This window comes from Tetrao urogallus, assembly GCF_951394365.1.
Source record: "Tetrao urogallus genome assembly, chromosome: 10".
NCBI classification, from domain to species: domain Eukaryota; kingdom Metazoa; phylum Chordata; class Aves; order Galliformes; family Phasianidae; genus Tetrao; species Tetrao urogallus.
In genome coordinates, this window is record NC_136823.1 from 15805302 (window position 1) to 15823559 (window position 18258).

Below are 18258 nucleotides of genomic sequence, written 5' to 3' on the forward strand. Positions count from 1 at the left end.
CTCACCACCGATGCAATGTCGTGCAAACAGCTCTATGAAGAACTTGCATCGGGCAGAGTGCAGCTGGGTCCCGCATGACTTTCTTGGAGCAATGTATCTTGGAGCAATGCACCATGGAAGGTAATGGGAAAATAAGATGTTTCTGGGTTTAATGATGATAGTTGAAATTGAAAAGCAGGAATTAAAGCTGAATAAATGAAAATAAATAAATTCATACTAGACGTGCGCGCACACACAAATGCATTCCATGCAATGAGGTGTATTTTAAAAAGCTCCTGCTTTATTAATAATATTTTCTGCATCCTTCCCCTGATCTTTCAGTGACAAGCCTGGCAGAGGCACTCTTTATCAGATGCTGAAGCAATTTAGTTGCTGTCACATGCCTTTCTTGATATACACATATTAGTCACACAGCCTTTTTATGTTTCTTAGCATATTTTAGTATGTAATTAAAAACATGGCTGTCTGCTGCTAAGCAACCAAGCGTGTCAGAGGTTGATTGTATTCTGTCACCTGCAGGAGGAGGATGATAAAATAATAATTGGTGTTGTTTTTTTCAGTCTTAATTGAGCTCTGGCTCCTGTGATGTGTTGTTACAGCTGTGTATGGGGACAGCTGGCAGTGACCCACAGCTGTGTCCCCATCACCAGCATCAAGGCTCTTATTTGTTGGGCTTCTGGTGGGAATGTAAGTTGTGGGTCTTTGGGTTCCTTCCTGTTGGGCTGTGCAGAGTTGGCCTCCCATGGGGCCGAAGTGCCTTCAGGTCTCTAAGTGTTCACAATGAGTGATAAAGTGGATGTTCATCAATCTGTCTCTTGAGCATGTGCACATATACAACAAGTGTTGCATGCAGCAATGGAATCATTATTCTAAAAGTTGTCCAGTATTAATAGCTTTTATTGCTTCAGCAAAACAGAATCCAGTACATCAGCACAAACTGATAAGATAGAAAGAAAGAAACAAACAGTAACGCTGTAAATAATTTAGAGGCTGTTTGTAGATTGTGATTCTTTTGATTCAACCTCCAGAGAGAAGGATGACATTGCCTTTACATTTTCCACAATCAGCATGTGATACATTGCTTGTCCAGTGCCTGCCATGGTGCTTGACATGGTACTGAGGCTGTGACAAAGACGGAAGTGACAAACTTACTGGGTGTCCCTTGACTTCTCTTGGCTGCCCCAGGTGATCCTTCCCACCTGCAGTGGGAAAAGCCCACTGCTGTATCTATTGACTGCAGGGCCCCAATGGGCAGCAGTGTGACAGTGCTGGACAGGGCCATGGATCAACCAATGGAGGGACCAAGTGCCACTTCCTACCAAAGGAGACACAAAGCTACTAAGAACTACAGAATGGGTGTTGTTTTGACTGTGAGAGATCCCTTTGGGAGCACAACACAACTCTAACAAGTTCCTTTCCAACTACAGCAATCACAGTAGGCAAACTAGGCTGATATACTTGCTTCAGAGAGCTCAGAGGCTTTCATAATTCTGCACAAATTCATGCTGCTGTATTCATTCTGCCTTAAATTCAGCCCTGCCCACCCACCCGTGGAGCTGAGCAGCTCCAGGAGCAGGCAGGATGCTGGGCAAAACTGTGCAGCACTCACAGGGTGGCTGTCTCCTCCTCCAGCACCGTCCTGCAGTCCTTAACCCACAGCTTGTAGGCACCTTTCAGCGTCTCCTCACTGGTGTCATTGAATATCTCTGTAAAACAAAGCTTGGAGTTAGCTGGGTATCCAGGGAAGCTTCTCCTGCTTGTTCATGATAGTTTGCTAGGAGGAGGGCAGCTCCTCTGAGCAGTTTATAAAAGCCTGGTTTCTTGTGAGTGCACAGGTTGGTGGAAATATTCTGGGTATGGGTGTAAGGCTGCAGCCTGGTCCTATGCATTGCTTCTGCATTAAGATTTTTTAATGTCTTATAGTCAAGAATATCCCACCTGAGTTGCTGAACAGATATTTTTCTTTCCAGAATTAGTTATAGACATTAAATTCCTTTCAGCAAGGACGACTTAACAACTATTTTCAAATGTAATGAAGGGTCTTTTTCCTTGTATGACTGATGGTTTGTCTGTCCTAGCACTGTGTTTAGGCTGTTGGTTTGCATAGCAAAACCAGTGTGCATCCAACTCCTGGTTCCATACTCAAACCCTCTGGCTGAGAGAGATGTCCCAGCACTCCCAGAGCTCTGGCAGCTTGGGGCTGTGCCCACCTTTCCGTAACACCCAACCAGAGAGAGCAGAGATCAGCGCCTGCCTTTATGAGGGACCTGTAGGCTGCCGCGATGCCTCCCCTCAGACGTGACCCACTGGGTCTTGGTCCATTCTCAGGACTCACGCAGGAGGGCTCAGCCTCCCAGCAGGATTGCTGAGATGCCAAGGAAGCATCACAGACACCTCCATCGCGCTCTTCAGCACATCCCCATGCTTCGTACCTGCCACGCCGAGGCCGGTGGGCAGCGGCATGCGGGGCTGCCCCCCTCCGTGCCGCAGGCGCTCCCTCAGCGCCGTCTGGATGAGGGCCCAGCTGCAGGCGCCGTGCCACACGGGCAGCTCCAGGCCTTTCATGCACTGGATGATCTGCTCCTTCTCATCCGCCGTGATCAGCCCCCGTGCGTGGGCCACGTACGTCATGAAGGCCATATCAATGGTCACGGCTTCTCCGTGCATCAGCGATGGCAAAACCCTCTGAAAATGGAGCAAAGGGGAGGTGGGAGAAAAGGGTTGGGTTGCCAAGTATCTGAATAACTACTTATTTCCTAAAGAACCCATGAAAATTAACGTTCAGCTCCGAGCTGCAGTAGCACGTGTATGCTGAGGGTCAGTACTTTGTGATTTATGGTTTGCAAAGGATGGTCTCTTTTACATGTGATTAATGGCATGTTATATCTCCCACAGGGATCCAATTCTCCTCCTGTTCAAATTACTGATGAAGTGCACAGTAGGATGGAGGGAAGAGCTCTGAATTTTGCATAAGCTCTAGATCTCCCCATTCATTTCTCAGTGGCAATTTTCCCCCCAGCAATATGGGCTGTGGTCTCTGTGCCTTTGCACTCCTACAGTTAGTAGGTGGTTTCTAATGGATCCTCTGAAACCTGGTCACCTCTGTGCGTTGGTAAATGCTTGGCAAGAAAGCAATAGCAACTTCCTGAATAGAAAACACAGCTGGGCTGTGGGGGAAATGGGGCAGCAAAATGCATTCCCTGAGCCAGCAGGACCTGGCTGGTTGCATTGGGTGCTCTTCCATTGTTTATTCAGTTATTGTGTTTGGCTGAGCTGCATTTACACCAAGTTTTCATGTTGCTGTTTGGATATGACTTTTTTTTTTTTTTTTTTTTTTTTTAATGAAGTAATGCAGCATGAAGCCTGTCACTCACCATTTCCAGCTCTGGGCTTATAAGGTGACCAAAATCCACCAGTCTGTCCAGGTCATCTTCCCAAAGGTTGGGAGCCAGCTCCTCCAGCATGGTTTCAATGGCAATCCTGGTGGTCTGCAGTGCAGCGTCCCCACGGTTGGCAGAGCCACTGTAAGACTGGAACTTGGTGTCCAGCAGGTATTTGCCATGGCTCTTGAGCAGGTCAAACAGCCCTTTGTGCTTCATGAGTGCCATCTAGATTAAAAAACAGAAGAGGTAATCATAAACAACTACGTGATCCTTGTATGTGCTGCTGACAACAGAGTGTTTCAATAGAGTGAAGTACAGTTGTATGTAATTACATGCTAGCAAAGAAATACCTGTGCATTTGGCACAAGGGCAAATTCTACTCTTTAGGGAAGAAAAGTCGGGAAAGTACTGCAACGTACAGAATATGAGGGTTCAGAAAGGATTTTTTTCCTCCCTTTCTGACTCTGCCATTACAGCTCTCCCGCATTGGAAACTGGGTTTCCCAGTGCCTGCCAAAAGTTTCCAGACATCCTCAGGGAGTTCCCACGGTGCAAACACAGAAAAATGCTACTGATGAGCTTTTATTCTAATACACTTGAACAGCTTGAACTCTGCTTTATCAAAAGTTTTCCAAGCTCTTCAGGCATAAAGTCATTTACAGTGCACTTCCCAGGTAATTTTAGAAGTAGAATTTGTCTCGTAGGAGATTGATTGACCCCAATCATCATACCCCTCGAGGTAGGTGCGAATGATCTTGCAGATTATTAATCCCCAGAATAATGAGCCTCAAATCGTTTGTGAGCAGTTCATTTAAATGTGCTATGGATCAGTCTCCTTCTTATCTGGTTGTGCCTTTTGTCTGTCAGGTTTTGAGTTTGGGAGTTTGTTTACATTGTGTATAAAGGAAAAATTTAGCAAATTTAGTGGCTGTAACTATGTAGGCATATATAGCTATGTAGATATATAGCCATATGGATATATAAATATACTATGTAGATATATATAAAGAGAGAGTTACAAGTACCATTGCAGACTTGGTGGCCCACCTTGGAGTCCACGAGGCTGCCTAAACAATGCTGTAGATGCTGACAAATATCTTACCATTATTTCAGGTTTAAAAGCTGCAGTTGCAGGAGTTCATACCTTTAAGATTTCCCCAAGGCCATTGGAGATGTGTCGCCGGGGAATGCTCTGAATGAAGGATCTATCCAGAAAGCTAGCTACTGGGGGGGTGTAGCCCCCAAGCTTGTTCTTGCACTGGAGGAAGTTCACTCCATTCTTTGCTCCCACGCTGGCATCAACGTAGGAGAGGAGGGTGGTTGGGACGCGGATGTAAGGGGTGCGTCTTCTATAGAGGGAAGCAGCTAACCCCACAATGTCCAGGCAAACACCTCCTCCAATGGCAATGATGGGCTCTGTTCGCCTGTCAATGCTGAAGTTCTGAACTTCTTGCAGGATGTTCAAGACCAGGTCCATGGATTTCGTCTCTTCTGTGGTAGGCAGGGCGAGGATTTTGTGCTGCACGTTGTTCTCTTCAAAGTAGCGCCGGACTTGGGTGCCATAAAGTTCATCCACGACTTCATCTATGACGATAAAGCGCCTCAGCCTCCTTTTGCCACCAGTGGTTAGCTCGAGTTGCTGGGTGTCAGTGGTGTGACCCCAGAGAAGAGTAGTGTTAGAGGGATCCAGAATGTTGTTTGTTTCTACCACTTTGTAGCAGAAATAGATGGGAGCTTCAACTGTCCAGGAAATCCCACCTTCAGAGACACATTCACCTCTAGCAAGGATGAGAAAACATAGCTTGCAATCATTTTATTTCTCTTTTATACTCTGCATGTCTGAACTGGTTTAAGGAGGTAACCAAAGGTGGGGAATGCGTGGCATCTCTGCCTGTGCACTGCAGAATCGTGGGGCCGCAAGATGGATAAACCTCATCACGTCTAGGTGAAAAGTCAGATGGATGAAATTCCATGTGACAATGACAGAAAAGAACCATAAGGGTTGAAGAAATAAGAAATTTCCCTTCCAGTTCTCGTCTGTCAGCAAAACAGCAGAAAACCCCAGACCAATAATTTCAGCTTCCCAGAAGGGAAAGGAGAAGTGATTTTCAACATTTTTTCAAAGATTTCGTCAAGGAAACCTTGTCTTCCTGGTAGATTTTGATGGTCAGAATTGACTTACTCCCATCTACCTTCACGCACCCACACACAAACCTCCACAGAAAGCTCTCTACCATATATTGGTAAGAGTGAATTGATGCTTCTCAAAACAAACATGATAGAAAAAGGAAGTGCTGCTAGACAGGGAAAGAAAGCAGGGAAGATTTGAGAGTTACTTAATAATAGCAAGAAAGGACAAAATGAAACTGTGAAGTATATTTTGTGAGACTCTTCGTCTGCAGATGGAGAAAAATTGAAAGTTTCTGTGAAACTTCAGTTTGTTTTCTGAATGGATGGCTCATTGGATAATCAGGTTTCTCCACATGCCTGATTTCTTTCCACATGCCTGAGCATCCTCTTGGATGGCGTCTTGGGGGCACTTTGATACCAAACTCCCTCTGAATCTGACTCTAACTCTTTCAAGTGTTAAAGAAAAGCAGTGTGGATTTATACCTTCCAAAAAATTCTTCTGACCTTTTAAAACACAATATTACTGAAAGTATTATTGTGCACATTTTAATGCACAAACGTATGCCTTCAGTTTGTAATTTTGCTGCATCTGCATTCATCTCCAGCATGTGACCCTTAAGAGACATGGAAATTTTGGATGTTAGTTGGTGGAATTGGCTTTGGATGGCACAACCAACACCAATCACAGCCCCTCAGCTGTATGAAAACAGCAGAGAATTTGCAGCTGACCATTCCCTTGTTGAAAGAGAGCTCAGCTGAGGTGCATCCCACTGGGGACACAGCACACTTTGCACAGCCAGAGCTGTCCAGCCCTATCACCAATGTACTGGGAGCAACGTGAGCTCCTATACTTACATTTTTGCTTCGGAAAGAATGATCTTGTCCTCTGGATCAGAAAGGGCTTCTCCTTTCTTGACCCGGCACCACGTGCTCTTGACTCGCACCAGTTGGAAGTCTGTCTGCTGGGGCTCCTCGGGCTCTGCAGCCGCTGCCATTGGCACAAAACCCTCTTCTGACACTGGCATGTTTCTAGGAAAGTCAAACCTCTGCTAGGAGATCTCACATAGCTTGGTGACTTTGAGGTGCTTTTTAAAGTCTTCAGGTGACCAGATGTTGGAAGGGGAGGTGGCACGGAGAGCAATTACAAAACGAAGATTATCTAATCTGAGACGTGAGTTAGGAGTGTGAGGAGCATCTGAAGACACGTGCAGGCTCTGGGATGGGGTTGTATAATCAGCTAGTTTTATAATGCCTGAGGAGTACAATGGGAGACCGTAGATTAATACCTCACATGATGCCCTACAGCAAATTTGATCTTATGAAAGCAAATTCTGTGATCTTCAGTGCTCTTAAGGAACTTCCTTCTTTTTGCATGGAGGCTCTGGGGCTCTGACCTGCTCTTATGAGAAGGAGATGGGAGCGGGAGCGCAGGGATTGGTTTGACACTGGCTGCTTTGAGCTCCCATTCCCAGCTTTTAATTAAGCACTGAAAAGAGTTTTTTTATTGTTTTCAGATATAACTATAGGTTCCAAAAAGCAATCAGAGGCTGTTTGATCCCTGAAGGGCTGTCTGGGGGATGAGCAGAGTTTTGATTCATTTGCCCAGCTTCCCTGGGACTCTAATGCACTGAACTTTCCCTACAAAGGGATAAATTAGGTCTGAGTTACAGAACCTTCTCCTGATCTGCTGGGCTCATGCTGCAGTTTTCACTCAGCTGTGTTAAGAGAATGCCAGATCTCCTACACTGATGGGCAGAGCATACTGCCCATCAACCCAAAGGCACAGGGGTGCTGTGGGGAGGGCTCCAGAAGATGGTCCCTGGCGTGGTTTCAACAGCAAGGCCTGGAGGTACAGACTCAACTTTGCCTTCTCCTCAGCTATTTCTTAGAAATCTGTCCTCCGAAAGCAGAAAGAAAACCCAGGAAAATTGATAACAGGTGTAAAAGCAGAGGCTGGGAAATATTGTTCTTCAAGAGCCTGCTAAGCAAGAGCTAGGTCTTGTTGCTTTGAAGGCTTCATGGCAGCCAAACTCATCAAGGAACTTAGATTTATATCAAATTTCAGTTTGGGAAAGACATACAAGAACAAACTCCCCTGAAGTCGTGCACTGCTGCTCCATGGAGGAGTACCACTTAACATGGAGCTTCTGCTGGCTTCATCTGCAGATGGCAAAGCACTTCACAGAAGGGATAAGATGTTATCCCCATTTTATGGAATGGGAGAACAGAGTCCACCAGAAGAGAAGCAACATGCTCAAAGTCACCTCCAAAGCTAGAGGAGGGAGGAACAGGTGGCATGTTAAAGCTCTTAGCCTGTTTATCAAATACTCATCTGAAATTTTAACTCCCAATACAAACACAATTTGCATCTCTTTCTACAGGGGCTGCAGGTTTAATGCAGTTTGTTGTTTACTGAATTATAAACTGGAATAATCTTAGGCATGCAAGGAGATCTGCCCTCTACATCTTGTTTATTTGTTTTGATTAATAGCAATCTACTGAGTGTTGGGACTTCTTTTATTTGCTTTTCTTCTACTCTTTTGTCCTGAGCATTCACTTATTTTCCGTTTATATTTTTTAATTTATTTAGGTGGCATCTAAATGACTTGTATTTCATTTCAGAAGGTGACAAACGTATTTTCCAACGTTCATCTGTTTGTTGTGGCCAAAGGCCGCCACCTCCTTGTGCCACCCCAGCTGTAGCAGCTGTGGCCCATAGGACAAACTTGGATGTGAGTTGTGTTTCTCCCAGGCAGGAGATGCACAGGTTGCTGTGTGGGGTAACCTCCTCTACAGGCCACTTGTAAATAAGCAGGGGTTCAAAGTCCTGGGGCATTTGCAGCTCCACACCTGATGGTTTAGCTGGGACATGTCTATGCTATGTTATGAAATTGCTGATTATCTCCTTGAGAACCAGCAGCTTCTCCAGGTCCGGATATGAACACTGCTGTTACATAAAGCACAGGCACTGAAAGTTGCCTTTTTTTCCCCTCTTCTCCAGCGTCAGACGCCGTTTGATCTCACAGCTGTCCGGGAGCAGCCCAACGTGGCACAGTGCAGCATTGCAACAAGAAGCTCAAGAGCTCACCTGGTGAACCTCAACACTGCCACATCGAGGGACAAGAAGCAACATGCAGTGTCCTGCAGGTAACCTTCCTGCTTGGGGCTTGCAGCCCTCCATGCATGCTTTAGCCCTCAGCAGCTTGTGTTTGCAAACTGGTGACTAAGATGGTCCATGGGCACTTTCTGATTTCTCTGGCAGAGAGCAGGGCGAAATTTTCACCTAACAAGCAAAACTGGCATGAGTGCTATATGACAGCCAAGGTGACAGTTGGACTGGGTGTACAAAAGGGTTTTGGTGCCTTGAGTGAGAAGAAGGGCTCAGGAGACTGGGTGGGCTCCTCCAAGAGAGGAGGTGTGCCAGGAGGGGACACCATGGGATGTGTCAGACCTGGCTCCTGGACTGCCTCTCAGGCTCTGTGGGTTGGCAGAAAGGAACAGAGAAAGGTATGTGTGGGGAGAAGTGTTTGGAGCTGAACAGTGGAGGAAGGTCTGCATGGATCTGAAGTGGGAGGAAAAGGTCTGAACTGGGAAAAAGGAATGAGGAAACGGGAGAATGGTGAATTGGAGAGTAGACATTGCAGTGCCAAGAGGAGATCTGGCTGTAATTTTGGATGGATTGAGATGCTTGCTTTATACCAGTATGTTTTCTGCCACCTTAGCCTCTGTGCTAGCTCTGGTAACTGAGTACGCTGGGCATACTCCCAATTGCTTGGGAAGATAATATGAGGCTTCCATGTCCAAGGTTTTATCAGATTTGCAGGTGTTTAGTGCCAGGCAGCTCCTACCAAAGGCACCTGGGGTGCTTCAGTGCTCTGCATGGCCAGGAGCACTCTTCCCAATCGACACTGGGGCTGCACAATCAATGTGAAGACTGGAAGGATAGCCCCAGATGGGAAATACTCAGTCTCATATCTCTGAATGCAGCATCTTTGCTTGGCTTTTATCAAATTCAGACTCGTTTTTTGCATGTTTTTGTCACCACTCCATGCTTTTTACTGGGCAACTCCCTGCAAACAGTACAACATCCTCCTCTTTCCTGGTTGAGCTCCCCCCATCCAAGTAAACACCATCTAAACCCATCCTGGAAAGGTTTGGTTTCACCTGTAGAGTAGAAGATTTTATTCCCTATATTCACAAAGAAGATGATGCACAATTAGGTTGGGAAGATGTCTGTGCATAGATAGAACCACGGGTAAGAAACCAGGCGATATAATTTAGTGCTTATGATGGTCCAGCTGCAGAGCTGTGCACTAAAACAGATGGACTTTCCCTGGAGTTACGCAGGAAAAAAGCAGTTGCAAAAATTTTCCTTCACCTTATTGCTCAGAACCCTGAGAGCAGCCAGCCTCAGGCTCTGCTCCAGCTTGTCAGGCCCTTGTATAAACGAAGGCAATTCTGACCTCTGCTGTTGGCCCTAAGCATCATCAGGGCTGTAAAAAAAAATAAAAATAAAAAAAAAATAAAAAAAGGCAGCACTTCTTGAAAAGATTGTATAATCCTTGGCATGGAGGTGTGGAGTTGATTTTGGCATGTACTGCATGTTGCTGCTGTCTGGGAGCACTTCGTGATGCTTGCCGTTGGTGTTATAACACAGGTTACAAAACAGCTGGAGGTAAATCTTTTCCCCCTCCCTGAGTGACAGTGCACCCTTGTCAGTTACTCATCCAGGAGTGAAACATGATGATTGCTGAAATCCGACATGGATTATAAACACGTGTTTTTTCCGCTAAATTAGCAGGAAGCCTTGGAGTGCTTGGCAGGGCAGATGGAGAAGGCAGCTCCTGACACCCAGCATCTTGCAGACACGTGGCAGGAGCCTGGAGGTGGTGAAAATGTAGCAGAAAGACACTGCGTTGTCACACAGCACATAGCTGGGCTGCGGGGGGTTTGCTGAAGTCAACAAAATAGCAAGGTCTGGGAAAGCAGCCGTTACTTCTGTACTGACCATTAATTTAGATACTGCTGAAAGAGGAGCGAGCTGCCCCTGATGGTGAGACACCAACATGAGCTGTAAGTCAGGGGCTGCTCTATCTACTCAAAATCTGCTTTTCTTCTGTGTAAGGCTGGGCTGCTGCCAGGAGTATGGTGCTGTATAGGTGACCTGCAAGTCTTCTCTATTAGGGCAATTTCCGTGTAAAATGAACATGTGTTATTTATTTTCCTGGTCTGCATTCCTATTGTTTGTAACTTGGGTAATGAAAATAAGTTGAAGTTGTCCCAAAAGACGGTGTTGTTCTCTTAATATCTACAGAAAGCTGAGATGCCTTGCTCTGAGAAGCAGCCCTTTGGGGAGGTTTAGACCTTTCCCCATTTCCAAAGATGTGAAGTAGGAGACGCTCCATGTTGTTCCATCCTTAATGACAAGACCTGACTATCCCCATATCTCTGGTTGAGAACGTGGAGTTGCTCCTGTATCCACCTCAGATTTTTCCCCTGAACCTCTCAGACAGAGAAGATATTAAAAAAATAAAATGACATTCCTCTATCCTGCTCCCATTTGGCTAGAGGTTAACACCAGATCGTCAGCAAGGCAATGACGGCAGGTAGGACACCAGTGAGACCCAATGTTTGATGAGTACATCCAGGGTGGCATTTTGGATAGATAGAAAAGAAATGGAGAAGAGAGAAATCAGAGGTATGTGTCGTGGATGGCCCCACAGCTGCTGGGCTGGTTTGGGCCAGTCCTCCTGAGGAAACATGTCCTTGATGGTGGCTCTGGCCTGCATCACTTTGTTTTCAGCAGCTTTTCTGCCACAGAGAATAAAATCCTGCCAGGGGCAATTTCTCCACCCTGGGTGTGCATACAGCTTGTTTGCCATGTGCCTCAGAGCTGCTCTCACCGGTGCTTTCATAACCCACACGTGCTCTGACACTTGAGGAATGGGGAATTTTTCAGATCTCACTCTGTGTTGTCACAGCTCACCGGGAGCCAAAGAGAAGTGAATTAGAAGTGTGTATTCTTTTCAGGTTGAGAAACTTTCCATGGCTGTTTCCATATTCGTTGAAAAACCTGTACTATGTATGACTTCTGGTTTAAATGTCTGCTGATTTGAACAGTTATCATTGTTCTTTCTTTTTCCATTTCAGAAACCCCAATGGGAAGCATTGCAGAGAACCTTCTTAAAGCCCAAGAAATAGCCCTCAATGATCCTCGTGTACCTGAACAACTCAAGAATTACTTACAGAAAGCTCTTCTTGTTGCCCTTGGACTGGACCCTTATTTGGTTGCAATGGCAACTTCAAAGAGGTATGGATCCTCTTTTATAACTTTGTGCTTTTCTTCTCTGATTGTATGAATATGTTTCTAGATTCTCTGTTCAAAATGTGCCATAAATGTGGAGAGCAGAGGAGAGAAGGAGAATGAGAGTTGACTGTGTTCAAATATATCATGACACTTGCACTGACACGTGTGTCTGAGTGCACCCATGGCCTTGAGGAGAGGAGGTGAGAACAAGAAGTCCAGCTGTAAGTTGTGTGAGCTGTTTTACCTGATTGCTGCTAACTATGGCAAAGTATTGCACCAGATTCTTGGAAAAATAAGCAAGCCAGCTTCCAGAAAGGGCTGGTTAAAAAACCCAAGGAAACCCTGGATTGAACCAGTGCTGGGATAAATAAAATATGACGAAAAACTGCATCGCAATCTCTGACTGCCCCTATAATAACAGCCTTTAAATGCAGCTTTTATCTCCAGCGCTCAACAAACACTAATTAATCTGCTAACTAAATAACTCTGCTAACTAAACTAATTAATTAAACTAATTTAAGGTATCATTAATTCAGAAGTCCAACTGAAACCCTCATTATTCTTTTTTCTCCTTTTTTTCAGTATATTACCCAGCCATGTGGGGTCTGCTGAACAATTCCCATTTATCAGTGTACATTCTGATATGTGGAAAAAGCCAGTTCTGTCTTAAATTGACAATGTGTAAACTGTTCCAGGCTGTGGATTATGGGAACACTGAGTGTTCGTTCTGTTGCTGAAATAATAGCTGATAGTTGTTTGACTTACGCTTGCTGTATGATAATAGCTATACATTATCTTATTAAAGTTGTTAAAGCATTTGTGAGGGGCAGAAAAGAGGTTATATGAAATGTTCTACTCTTTAAGACTTGGATTATCTGAGTGTGGCTGACACGGGTTATGAATTCTTTCTCATTTTACTGGTGAGTGGTGGGAGGAGAAGAGGGAGGGATAAAACAGCTCAAACGACTCTAAATTCTGGCCTGCAGAAGTATCACCAGCCATTTCTGGTGGTTGCTTTCTTCAGATACGGTAATCTAATCTGTCTTCAGGCTATGGGCTTTTTCCAGTCATCTTTTTATTTCCCACTGCAATAGGCAGTATCTCACTTTATCCAGACTTCTCTCAGACTTGGGTTCTGTGAAATAGTGTCTGGAGGTGCCCTGTTCTCTTTGCAGTTTGGGAAGAAAAGATTTTTCTTTTCTCTTGCAGAAAATTTAAGGTTCTACTTCTCTTGCCCCATTCTGAGAAGAAATCTTTTTTTCAGCTGGAAAACAAGCACACCACCAAACAAAAACTGGCCTTGGAAACTGGAGCAGTTTACTCTGAAACAGACAGTAGGCATTTGCTTGGTACCAATGGGAAAGATTTGGATTTGAACGCAGTGCTCGTCTTGGAGTGTGTTCTTCCTTGGACACACAGCCCCCTCTTCCCAACCCAACACAGAAAGGCCAGGAGTCATGGCCAATCTGCTCTTGCTTATTACAGAGCCAGGCTCCCCTAGGAGTTTAATTCAGTGATATTTGTGATGTCTCTGTGCTGCTTTTACATGCTCCTAAGCAGAGGTACTTTTTCTCCAGGAGTTCCCTCTCTGTTTCTTTTACTCTGTGAGATATTCAGATTTTGGTTGCCACCATAACATTGAAATTTCATTTTCCAGAAAAGTGTCACCTGCCCATGGCTCAAGGGATGCTGGAGGAACCAAAGCCAGAGTTAAGCCACTCCAAGAGGACACTTCAGGCTGTTTGAATGGCAAGTTGATCAAACAAAATGATAAAATGGCTCCCAATCAGTGTCAACAAAGTTCCTCATATTCTAGTCTGTTTTGAGTGGGGATAGGATGAATGCCATGGAAAAGTTCAGAAAATGTGAAAAAATTCTTAAAAAGAGAAAGGGGATCTTCCTGCCAGTGCCAACCTTCCTGTTGTATGCATTTTGTTCCTCCCCCACCCCATACCTTTGTGCTCATTCATATATGCTCACACATGCGCTCATGAGTGCTCTCTGTCCTCTCTACTTCATCATGCTTCATGATGCCCATCCCTTACAAAGCAGCAAGGAGATGGTTGTCCTCACTGCAGGGAGGGGGAAAGCCTTGGTTTTGTTTTGGTGGTGCCTGCTAGGGTGTTATGTGCTTTAGTGTTGAAGGTGGTCTGTGGCCAAGCACTTCACCTTTTCAAATAGCAGTACTCAGGCTTGGATTCTCATATAAAGCTTATTACACTAAATCTATTCCTAGATTCATTCTTCCCAGATGTTCCCATCCTTTGAGTAATACATCATCACAGTGAAGTACTCTTATAATGTATTACACTAATACATTGTTCGAAGGACACCACTGATGATAAATTTCTTAAATGATGGTGCTGTCTAGGGATAATGACTCTAAGAGCAAACGCAAGGTAATGTAGTGATTTTTTTTAACCGGGTTCCAGAAAGAATATGGAGACATCTTAAAGCCATTTTCATATGGGGGGAATGTTAAAATATGCAATATTTCAAGCACTATTTAACAAGCACTTGAACAATAGCAGCATTGATGATAAAGGTTCTACATTTCAAACTAGTCCCTCTATTCTGTTGTCTTCTTGCTGCATTTTAGATAAAATTTGGAACGATTCTGTTGTTAAACCCTTAACTAAAAGTGTTTTAAGATGTGATTTTATTTTAATGATGACTTAAAAGGTACGTCTAATTTTCATTGTGAACAAAGAACTGTCTTTCTTAGAGCTTTATTTTTATATTTTCACTTTTGTCTTTCTGCAGGCCACGTTTTTAGGATGTTTATTCATCTGATCAGAGCCAGGAAGATTTTATTAATTGGCAAGCTTAAAGGTTACAGTATCCTTGCTATCGCAGAAGAATTGCCAGATGATGGCAAAATCTTTGCATGTGCAGAAGTGCCGTATCTCGGAGTGAACAGCCAAGAAGCATTTTATTATTCTTCAGATGGTAAAAAGATAAGCATGCGAGTGGGACCGATAGCAGACACGTTGGAGGTAAAGTCTATTGGAAGGGGAATTTGGGAGCTCTTGTTCAGAGCAGATTAAGGAGGTTTGGGCAGGGTCAGCTTGTCCTATTTCCTGCCCACAGGTTTCTGAGTGGTGACCCTAATTCACTCGCTAATATGTGAGCACAACCTTGCACTGGAGTTATTTCTTATTCATGATAATGCATGGTGAGGCTCTGTCACACGAAATAGCTTGTTTTCCTTCTTAACCAAAATACTACAGATTTTTGACCACAGGAATCCTTTAAATTTAGGTATGTAGGCTTTGGTGGCAGAGTTTTATTTGACTTGGCTGCTCATTGGATTGGGGTCTCTAATTCCAAACATAACTGTGCACTGCTGGAGGTGCCCCAGTGCTCCCAACAATGGGAAAATCCTGAAGATGTCTGTAAATCACCCACAGCCCATCATTGTTTTCCTCCCAGTGATAACACCACGAGGAGTTGGACCCTGGGTTTTTCACTTCCAGAGCAATGTGATAAGCTTAAGATGTACAGACACATTAGATAAATGTGTTTCATGCTGAGTAATGACTTTGTCCCAAGAACAAGAGAATCTTGTGGATCAAGCTGGAGGAGTTTCACATTTAATTCTATTTTATGGATCTCCATGGCATTGCTGCAGGTCCAGAGTACCAACATGAGAAGCCAATACCAGGTTCATTAAATACAAGGCCTTTCTATCATCATTGCAAACCAATTTGAGATGATTCCATCTTCAATCTGGACGTGTCATTGTGAGCCTGATTGTAACTTTATTTCCATTAACAAGTACCTTAATTTTTTTTTTCTTCCAAAAATGAGGTGGCCAGGAGCTCCCTAGCCTCTGGCTTTCATGACCTCCAAGTTTGATAAGAAAGAAACAAAGAGCTTTGCCAAGTATGTGAATAAATGAAATGTTACAGATCACCTGCAATGTGCAGCATTTAAAATCCCAGCTCCCTGCAGTGAGTGTGAAATTAATTGAATTGCTGTTGCTCTCTAGTGCCCATTCTGTGCAACTGACTTACTGTGACTGAATTGAAATATCTAGAGGCAGGCAGAGTACATGCTGTGTAGAGATTAAAGAAGGGAGCAAAGACATGAAAATTAAATCCTTAACACACGATGTTGCAATTGATTTTATAGCCTCTGATTGCAAAGCGCAGGCACGTCCTGACCCCAGTTCTACAGGTTCTTGGGGCTTCCAACATCTCTTTGAGATGCTCATGTTTGGCTGGTGAGATCTCTGCACTGGGATGTTTCTCTCTGGAAGGATTTCCACGCTGGCCTCTGAACTTGTGTTGCTTAATCTGACAGATATTTTATCATTGGCACCATGATAATCAGAATTGCTTTACTTGGCCTCTAGGGCTCTGGTTGCAATGACTGCAAATGATGAAGGGACACATTTGGTGGCCTCTCTGGGGCCTTTATGCGCTGGGGTCATTGGGGTATGTCTGGTGCAGGGCCACCATTGTGGCAACACATGGAAGAGGCTCGGGCTGTGAGTAGTGCTCCGCTTTCCCCCTAGAGAAGACCAGCTTAGATGGGAGAGAAAGCAGAAATAAAGCAGAAATGGGTAATGCTGCCAAAAGTCATGGAGAGATTAAAGACATTTGATCCCAACTGCAGGTAGTGGGGCCAGCATGTGCTGAACCAGAGTGTTTAAAATCTTTTCCCAACAAGCTGCTTAAATCTCAAGTGCTGTGCCTGAGCAACATGCCTTGCTTTGCATCAGCTGTTAGCAAAGGGTCTGATCCCTCCCAAACAGCTCCCTTTAATTCCCAGTAGACATTTGGTGGAACAGTGAAAGCAGGATTAAGCCCGTGGGGAATGCAAACTACCAGCAAATTATTCCCATCCATGATTTTGATCCTTCCACTTTAAAATCGAAGGCACAACACAGAAAATAGCACTGTGTTTGCAGCAGATTCTGCTGATTGCAAGGCATTGTGTAAGCATGCCGGGGGTTTCTTTTTTCCTTTCTTCCCTCCTTTTACCAGACAGAATAGGTGAAGAGGTTGAGCTGCAGATCTCATTTCTCCTGTTTTGCTGCTTGTGAGGTCTGCCAACAGAATCCACCTTGACAAAGTCAAGGACTCTGCGTTTAATGTTGAACTGAGTGAATAAATTATGCATGAAATTGTGTCGGAGTCTCTAGTGTGCAGAATTGCTCCTTTTGATATGAAAGGTTAATTCAGAAAGGAGTCCAAAATAGCTGGAAATTGTGGGGATAAGTGGATAGTATTCACTGTTGTGAGCTGTTATTACTAGAAATTGCATTCCCTCTCTGGCTTCCCCAGAGATTTAGCTTTGCCGGTGAATATAAACTGTACTCAATAGAATAGCATTTAGGAGTAACAAGAGTGTATGTCCACATACAGTAAAATATTCTAATGGTGTTTTAAAAGGAAGCTGTACTTCTTCATGTATTCTGTGTACTCTAAGGATGGATTGCTATTGCATTTAGGTCAAGAACACAGCGTAGGGAAGGTAATAAGTTTTGAGTACGTCTTTATTACAAATATGCTGACTGTGATCCATTTCAAAGGAACTGGACAGTCGTTTGTGTCTGATTGAGTTTGTATGTGCCTTATGAGAGCACGTTGTCTCTGATCTGAGCTGCAATCAGGTTTTCTTTCAGTCTGCCAGAAGATTCATTCATGTTTTTATTCAGGATGTCCTCTCCCTGATCTTTTGCTGTATCTGTCAACAGTGTTGCTGTGCCCTTCTTGTGCTGGCTTTTGGTGCGTCTCTTCTGTGCAATGCAGTGCTACAAGTTCTTTTTTTTTTTCCCTTCTTTTCCAATCCAAAAGGAAGTTAATGATTCACTGTAAGTAAAAGCATTAATTTTAGCCAACTTTGCTCTGAATTAAGACATTTCTTGTTGCCATCTGTTACCATCTATGATGCCTCTGTAGCAAGGAGCAAGGATTGCACTGTAAACATTCAGGAAATTAGTTTCAGCAGGATATTTTGCAGGCAGATTATTTCCTTCTGGATCTCAGTTTTCCTCACAGTTGGAGATGTTTGGGCTCTGCTTCTCCCTTAGCAAAGGACAAAGGGACCTCTGACGTGCTGTGAGGTCTCAGGCAGGAGCAGGCACGATCTGCTCAGTCCCACAGAGAAGAAAAAGATGGTCAATCCCATTTTGAGAGGAGTAGCAGTGAGCTCTCCTGCTCTCTCCATCACTGCATTGCTGCTTCAAGCTTGAAGCTCTGCACTTGGACCTGCTGGGAGGTCCCAGTGTGAACTCGAAGGGAGCGTTTCAGGCATTCTTATGTAAGTGTCTAGTTCTGCTTCAGCTGCCTTAGACATCTGACTTTTCCATACATGTTTGGGGTATATGAAACAGGATACTTGGGGCTGCACGTGGAAGCTGTGTGGTGTAACGTGGACTATACAAAATGGACCTATTTGCCTAAACCTTGAAATCTAAAATCCACCCCCA

At 44.3% G+C, this 18258-nt stretch overlaps 1 protein-coding gene across 1 annotated transcript; it reads right to left on the reverse strand.

Moving 5' to 3' along the window:
- Positions 1–1605: 1605 nt before the first annotated feature.
- LOC306950146 (2-epi-5-epi-valiolone synthase-like) lies at positions 1606–6537 on the reverse strand (the record flags this gene model as incomplete). The annotated part of the gene is made up of 5 exons (XM_079540303.1): positions 1606–1706; positions 2433–2685; positions 3375–3608; positions 4527–5160; positions 6368–6537. The coding sequence occupies 5 exons, from the start codon at positions 6535–6537 to the stop codon at positions 1606–1608; spliced, it is 1392 nt and encodes a 463-aa protein (XP_079396429.1).
- Positions 6538–18258: the final 11721 nt, after the last annotated feature.